General features: G+C 51.0%; 1 protein-coding gene across 1 annotated transcript; it reads right to left on the bottom strand.

The window, feature by feature from the left end:
- Positions 1–8,024: 8,024 nt before the first annotated feature.
- Positions 8,025–8,354, bottom strand: LOC119964393 (60S acidic ribosomal protein P1-like). Its single transcript, XM_038793799.1, has one exon. It carries the CDS (start codon positions 8,352–8,354, stop codon positions 8,025–8,027), a length of 330 nt encoding a protein of 109 aa, XP_038649727.1.
- Between the last annotated feature and the right edge of the window lie 272 nt (positions 8,355–8,626).

Genomic DNA, 8,626 nt, shown 5'->3' with positions numbered 1-8,626 from the left:
TTGATGGGGCTGTTATTTATCCAGGTGCAGGAGGTAAGGGAGCATCATTCAATCAACGTCACCATCATAGATCAGCTGACCATTGCCCCCATTGCTGTCTGTGGGATTGGCTACATGCAGATTGGCTGCTGCGTTTCCCTACAATACAATGGCAAATTATAGACCTGTTCAGGGACTAGCTGAAGACAGGTAGTAAGGATAATAGGCTCTAATTGGCAGGATGTGCTGAGGATTGTGTCCTGCAAGCATCTCTGTCGAGGTTCCAAATGAAGAAGTCTTCGAACACCAGGTTAAAGTTCAATAGGTTTGTTTCAAACACTAGCTTTCGGAGCACTGCTCCTTCCTCAGCTGAATGAAGAGGTAGGTTCCAGAACCAGATGTATAGACAAAGTCAAAGATGCAAGACAATAATCTGAATGCGAGCATTTTCAGGTAATTAAGTCTTCACAGATCCAGAGAGAGGGGTAATCCCAGGTTAAAGAGGTGTGAATTGCCTCAAACCAGGACAGTTGGTAGGATTTTGCAAGCCCAGGCCAGATCGTGGGGGTGAATGTAATGCAACATGAATCCAAGGTCCCGGTTGAGGCTGTACTCATGTGTGCGGAACTTGGCTATAAATTCCTGCTCGACGATTTTGTGTTGTCGCGCGTCCTGAAGGCTTACCCAAAGATCAGAGGCTGAATCTCTTTGACTGCGGAAGTGTTCCTCGACTGGAAGGGAACATTCCTGCCTGGCGATTGTCGCGGATCTGGCAAGACATGCCAGATCATCGACATGGGTACCGCCATTACACGTGAGAATACCACCAACCAGGTATGCGGTCCATACTCTTGCGACTCGGCCAACTTTGTCTACCTCATATGCTGCAGGAAAGGATGTCCCAAGGCGTGGTACATTGGCAAGGCCATGCAGGAGCTGCGACAACGGATAAACGGACGACAATCGCCAGGCAGGAATGTTCCCTTCCAGTCGCGGAACACTTCAGCAGTCAAGGATATTCAGCCTCTGATCTCCGGGGAAGCGTTTTCCAAGGCGGTCTTCAGGATGTACAACAACGCAGAATCGCCGAGCAGAAAATTATAGTTCAGTGGGCAGCACGGTAGCACAAGTGATTAGCACTGTGCCTTCACAGCGCCAGGGTCCCAGGTTCGAATCCCTGCTGGGTCACTGTCTGTGGAGTCTGCACGTTCTCCCCATGTCTGTGTGGGTTTCCTCCGGGTGCTCCGGTTTCCTCTCACAGTCCAAAGGCGTGCAGATTAGGTGGATTGGTCATGATAAATTGTCCTTAGTGACCAAAAAAGGTTAGGAGGAGTTATTGGGTTACGGGGATAGGGTGGAAGTGAGGGCTTAAGTGGTGCAGACTCGATGGGCCGAATGGCCTCCTTCTGCACTGTATGTTCTATGTTCCGCACACATGAGTACGGCCTCAACCGGAACCTGGGATTCATGTCGCATTACATTCACCCCCCACCATCTGGCCTGGGCTTTCGAATTCCTACCAACTGTCCTGGTTTCAGACAATTCACACCTCTTTAACCTGGGGTTACCCCTCTGTCTGGATCGTTGAAGACTTAATTACCTGCAAATGCTCGCATTCAGAGTATCGTCTTGCATCTTTGACTTTGTCTATATCTATGTTTCTGGAACGTACCTCTCCATTCACCTGAGGAAGAAGCAGTGCTCCGAAAGCTAGTGTTTGAAACAAACCTGTTGTACTTTAACCTGGTGTTGTAAGACTTCTTACTGTGCTCACCCCAGTCCAACGCCAGCATCTCCACATCGAGGTTTCAAACACGATGGCAGAGTGATTAGCACTGCTGCCTCACAGCGTCAGGGACTCGGGTTCAATTCCGGCCTCAGGTCACTACCTGTGTGGAGTTTGCACTTTCCCTCTTTATCTACGTGGGTTTCCTCCGGGTGCTCCGGTTTCCTCCCGCAGTTCAAAGATGTGCAGGTTAGGTGGATTGGCCATTCTAAAATTGCTCCTTCGAGTCCAAAGGTTGGATGGGGTTGCGGGGATAGGGCGGGGGAGTGGGCCTAGATGTGGTGCCCTTTTGGAGGGTCAGTGCAGACTCGAGTGGCCTGCTTCTGTTGTGTAGGAATTCTATGGTAATCACCAAATCTATTAGCAGTTTTAATGATGGGATAGAAAGACGGACACAGGATATCTAAGTTTGTTGATGACACAAAGGTGGACACCTTTGTAAAATGTAGATGGGAGCACAAATTTCAGTGAATAGGGAAAACCCGATTTTTATATCGGCAAATGTGCGTTCATCCACTTTGGATCAAAGAAGGATAGATCAGGGCCGGCCAGGATTCTGTAAAAACGCTGCTAAGTGTTGACGCTGGCGTAAACACCGGAGTGTTTCACACGGTGTGAATGGGGCTCTTGGCCCAGCGATTCTGTTGCCCAGACGGAGCCAGCATGGTTCCGGAGTGCTCTGCTCCAGCTGCCATACGTGGCCCTGCACTGCTCGGCACGGGTATGCACGCGCGCGCGGCGGCTGCTTCCGCGCCGAGCCCACGCAACATGGCGGAGCCACACAGCGGCCCGGCGCGGAAGAAGGTAGGCCCCCTCCAGATCGTGTGCGTCAGCCGATCGGTGGCACCAGATCGCGGGCCTGGCCGTCGTGGAGTCACCCCCGGAGACTGATTCCCCCCCCCCCCCCCACCGCCACCTCCACCAGGACGGCCACCGGAGCCGCCGAGCTGCCGCCGGGTGGAACCACACGTGAACCACGCCGGCGGGAACTCGGCCAGTCGACAGCAGACAATCACCGCGGGGGTCTCTCTCAATGGCCCCCGACCGGCGCCATGTCAACACCGTGACTGCCGGCGCGAACACGGATAATCCCGGCCCAGATTCTTTTCTAAATGGTGAAAAAATCGAAAGAGTGGGCATCCAAAGAGACTTGGGGCCCATGTACAGAGATTATTATTTTTTAAAAAATAAATTTAGAGTGCCCAATTTTTTCCAATTAAGGGGCAATTTAGCGTGGCCAATCTACCTATCCTGCACATGTTTTGGTTTGTGGGGGTGAAACCCACGCAGACACGGGGAGAATGTACAAACACCACATGAACAGTGACCCAGGGCCGGGATTCAAACCCGGGTCCTCAGCGCCGTAGGCAGCAATGCTAACCACTGTGCCACCATGCTGTCCTGTACAGAAATTATTAAACGCACATGTAAACAACTCACCAACGTTCCTTATTAACCACCTTTACCACCTCGAGGGGCAAGGGGAGCAGATGCATGGGAACACCACCGCCTGCAAAATCCCCTCCAATCACACACCATCCTGACTTGGAACCATGTTGCCGATCCTTCACTGTCGCCTGGTCAAAATCCCAGAACTCCCTCTCTAACAGCACTGTGGGTGCACCTACACCACATGGACTGCAGCGGTCGAAGAAGGCAAAATTAAGGAGGGGCCCAGCCAGTGACTCCCATAGCTCATGAGTAAATATAAAAGCATGTCATGAATAGATTTAAAAAATAAAAAAGGCGAATAAAATGTCGGTATTTATGCAGTAAGAAGTCTCACAACACCAGGCTAAAGTCCAACGGTTTATTTGAAATCAGAAGCTTTGGGAGAGCTGCTCCATCCTCAGGTCTTTATATAAGTGGTCTAGAAGTCATGCTGCAGTTTTCAATGTCCTGGTTGCACTACATCTGGGATACAATGTTCAGTTCTGCTCACCAGGCCACAGGAAGGCTATATTGGCATTGGACTGGGTGCAGCGTAGATTTATCAGATATTTACTTTGACTCCAAAGGTCAAATTGTGAGACAAATCGCGCTCAGGGCAGCAAAAAATTGGAGGGGGATCCGAAGGGGAGGTAGAGAGCACAGAGTCTCACTCTATGCGGATGATCTGCTCCTCTATATCTCGGACCCACAAAGCAGCATGGACGGAATCATCGCGCTCCTGAAAGAGTTTGGAGCCTTCTCGGGCTACAAACTCAACATGAGCAAAAGTGAGATCTTCCCATTACACCCGCAAGGGGGGGGGGGGGGGGGGGGGGCAGCACTAAAGGGGCTGCCGTTTCAAACAAGCCCGACATAAATTCCGCTACCTGGGGATCCAAATAGCCCATGACTGGAAAGGGATCCACAAATGGAACCTCACCAGCCTGACGGAGGAAGTTAAAAAGGACCTGCAAAGATGGAACACACTCCCGCTCTCCCTCGCGGGGAGAGTTCAGACGATCAAAATGAACGTACTGCCCAGGTTCCTCTTCCTGTTTAGATCCATTCCGATCTACATCCCCAAGGCCTTTTTCAAAGCGCTGGACAAACTCATCATGGCGTTCGTATGGGGGGGTAAAAATGCTAGGATCCCAAAGAAGGTCTTACAAAAAACAAAAACCAGGGGAGGGTTAGCCCTCCCGAATCTACAATTCTACCACTGGGCAGCAACAGCCGAGCGAGTAAGGGGATGGATCCAGGAGCCAGAAGCTGAGTGGGTGCGTGCGGAGGAGGCCTCCTGCATGGGAACCTCCCTCCGGGCCCTCGCCACGGCAGCACTCCCATCCCCACCCAAAAAACACTCCAGCAGCCCAGTGGTGACAGCCACCCTCCAATCCTGGAACCAACTGCGGCAGCAATTTGGCCTGTACAAAATGTCGGACAAGGCTCCCATCTGCAACAACCATAGGTTCAAACCAGCACTGACCGACGCCACCTTCAAAAGGTGGAGGCAGGACGGGGGGACACTGACAGTCAGGGACCTATACACGGACGACAGGATCGCAACACTGGACGAACTGACAGAGAAATTTCAGCTAGCTGGGGGGAACGAGCTACGGTACCTGCAGCTCAAAAACTTCCTACGAAAGGAGACAAGGACGTACCCACAACCGCCACGACAGACACTACTGGAAGACCTACTGGACGCAAGTATCCTAGAGAAAGGGAACTGTAGTGACATGTATGACCGACTGGTAGATAGGGACGACACCGTACTGGACGCAACAAGGAGGAAATGGGAGGACGACCTGGGGATGGAGATCGGGTGGGGACTCTGGAGCGAAGCACTGCATAGGGTCAACTCCACCTCCACGTGCGCAAGGCTCAGCCTGACGCAACTAAAAGTGGTACATAGAGCCCACTTAACAAGAACCCGTATGAGTAGGTTCTTCCCGGAGGTGGAAGACAGATGTGAACGGTGCCAAAGAGGCCCGGCCAACCACGCCCACATGTTCTGGTCCTGCCCCAGACTCGTGGAGTACTGGACAGCCTTCTTCGAGGTAATGTCCAAAGTGGTGGGAGTGAGGGTGGAGCCATGCCCGATAGTGGCGGTCTTCGGGGTTTCAGAACAGCCAGATCTATTCCTGGGGAGGAGGGCGGATGCCCTTGCCTTTGCCTCCCTGATCGCCCGCCGTAGAATCCTGTTTGGCTGGCGGTCAGCAGCACCGCCCAGAGCTGCGGACTGGCTGTCCGACCTCTCGGAATCTCTCCAAATGGAGAAAATCAAATTTGCCATCCGAGGGTCGGACGACGGCTTCCACAGAACGTGGGAGCCATTCATGCAACTGTTCCGGGACCTATTTGTGGCCAATGTACAAGAGGAAGAATAGTCGGGGGAAGGTAGCGGGAGGGGGGGGGGCTACAGGTTCGTTACGGGGGTTCGATGGCTAGCTAAGGCCCAAAACCAAGCTAAATAAACATGTTGAGGGGGGGGGGGGGGCGCAGTTACTACTACGAAGATGCTTACCTGTAAATATGTATGTTAATTTTTGCGTGTTTGTTTTTGTTTGTTTTTTTTTTTCTCTCTCCTAACAATTTGTAATTTGTTCAATATAAAATACGAAAACTGAATAAAAACATTTATAAAAAAAAAAATTGTGAGACAAGATTACACAAATTAGTGTACCCGTTTGAATTTGGAAGACTAAGGGGTGATTTGGCTGACATTTTCCAGCTAGTAAAGGGAACCTGATAGAGGAAGTATTTCTGCTGGTTAGATATCTGGGACAAGGTTGGTGTCAGGCCTTTCGTGAATGAAACGAGGAAATGCTTCAGTAGAGTTTTGGAATTCTCTTCACAAATGGAAGTTGAAGTGTGATCAATTATTAATTTTACATTTCTAATTGATAGATTTCTATTGAACAAAAGGTAGTCAGGGGCAAAAATGGGTTTGTAGGGTTAGGCCACGGATGCAGCCATGATGTCATTGAATGTGAGCCACGGGGTTGAATGGCCGAGCTTTGTCCCAATGTTCCTGACAGTGACTACTCTTCAAAAGTAGTCAACTGGCGGCAAAACACTTCAGGATGACTTGAGGTCATGAAAGGAGCTATTTAAATGCAGGTTCCTTCTTTCTTCACTCGTTTGTCCAATAAGAAACATTTGCCTTTCTGTCTCTGGGCTGAAAAAAGTTACAAAGATTTTTAATTATTTCTTTAAAGTGCTGCGATTTTGCGCCCGGCCTCCAGCCCCCAGTGCCATTGGGCAGTGCCAGGGGACCCCTCCAGCGAGCTCCATTGGGGGGGGGGCGTGTTCCCCAGGTACGTGGTTGGGGTTGGCCTTGTGCACGTTGGGGGGAGGGTGTTTCCTTTATTCATGGGGGGATTGCCTTTGTGTGTGGTTGGGAGGGGGTTCCCTTTATTCATGGGGGGATTTAAAAAGCGTGCCCCAATCTCCTCGGAGCCGGCGTTGCCAGCTCTCCCAGACCCCCCCCCCCCCCCCCCCTCCGCCCGCCAGCGCGGTGGCATGAGCCACGCTGGGAGATTGCTTCTTCATGGGGTGCTGCAAAATGTAGCAGCGAGACCCCGGCTGTGCGGCCTGTGAGCTACAGGCTGGTTTTCCCACCTCAGCCCAGCACTCTGAGCAAATAACGGAAAATTCCACCCAACGTTTGCCTCTCTTTCCCCTATTTCCAGGCAACCTCCTCCGCCACTCCCCCCATCCCTCACCACCTAACTCCTTCCCAGCTGCAGTTTGCCCCGCCTGACCACTTTACCCCCTGGTTTCTATCGTCACCACCACCACCTGCTGGCCTGCCTTTCCCCGCCTCCCTCCTGCATTTTGCCTGCCTTCTTGACTGAGCATCACATTCCTTAGAAGGTAAGAGATGGAATAAAAGCACAGATGAAAAATGAATGCAGACCTACAATATTGATGATGAAGACCAAATTAAATTTACAATAAAGAAAATTCCAGAAAGCCGATATTAAAAATGCAATTTCACTTCTTCAGTGATAAGAACGTTCGCCGCACTTTTATTCTTTCATCGGATGTGAGCATCTCTGGAAAGGGTTGGGTTTGATACCCATCCCTAAAAAGGTTAGTCTATGTAATCAAAATAAACAAAACATCCAAGCGTATATCTTAAAAATGTGTCGATATAAAGCGAAGATACCCATTGTAGGGTCTCAGGTAACACAATAGGACCAGCGAATACAATAGACCGAATTGGAGGAGGTGCAAATACTGTTTCGCCTGAATGGAGTGTTTGAGCCCTTGGACAGTGAGGAGGTAAACGGGCAGGTGTTGCATCTTCCACGATTGCATGGGAAGGTGCCATGGGAATGGGGTGAAGGGTTGGAGGCAATGGAAGAGTAGCCAGGGTGTCACAAAGGGATGGTCCCTGCGGAATGCTGACAGGAGGGGATGAAGGGAAGTTGTGTTTAATGGTGGCATCATGCTGCAGGTTGGCGGAAGCGGTAGAGCAGTGGTTTTCAAACTTTCTTTCCGGGGACCCATTTTTTACCAACAGGCCAACCTTCGCGACCCACGCCGGCCGACCTTCGCGACCCGCCATTTTCTCTTACCTTATTTGCTGCTGACAAAATGGAGGAATCACAATCGCGCCCAAAGCACGTGATGGCGAGGTTCGGGGGCCGTGACCTGCTCTCTGCCTCCCTTCAGGCAGGAAGATTACATAGAATTTCAAAAAGAAATCTTCTGCGTCTCCGATTGCGCGAATTTGAGGTCTTCAGCCGCAGCAGACGGCTTTTTAATTCAATTTTTATTTATTTTCTGTAAACTGTAACAATGTTGTTGCACGGCACGTTTATTCAAAGAGACCAAAGCCCATGTCATTGTCAGACTCTTCAGATTCTTCCTGTTTCTTCTCTTCCTTTTTCCCTTCAGCAGCAACAGGGGCAGCGTTGGAAACAACAGCTGCAGCAGCTGGGGCACTGCTACCAGCACCAACATTGCAAATCAGATTATTGACGCCAATATTAGCCAATGCCTTGGCAAACAGACTAGGCCAGAAAGGCTCAATGGTCACACCAGCTGTTTTAATCATGGCATTGAGTTTGTCTTCGGTGACAGTGACCTCGTTGTCGTGCAGGATGAGCGCGCTGTAGATACAGGCGAGTTCCGAGGTGGAGACCATGGCGCCTGATTTCTGCGAGTGGGTCCGATGGTGCTAATCGGCGGGTTCAGAAGAACCGAGCACTTCCGAACCGGGCAGAGCGAGCAGCAGCCGGCTTTTAACTATGCCGGCTGCGAGCGGCCTTTTTACCATATAACAACAATGCGGCCACACAGCGCATGCAAAACGCTGTGCATGCGCACTGATGAGAGGGCATGCACGCGCAGTGCAGTCGCGTTTTTTTGATATGGTAAAAGGCCGCTCGCAGCTGTTGCACGAGAATTTGCGCAATC

The sequence above is a fragment of the Scyliorhinus canicula genome, chromosome 4, assembly GCF_902713615.1.
Source record: "Scyliorhinus canicula chromosome 4, sScyCan1.1, whole genome shotgun sequence".
Taxonomy (NCBI): Eukaryota; Metazoa; Chordata; class Chondrichthyes; order Carcharhiniformes; family Scyliorhinidae; genus Scyliorhinus; species Scyliorhinus canicula.
The sequence above is the reverse complement of the archived record's forward strand: the minus strand, read 5'-3'. Positions and strand labels throughout refer to the sequence as shown.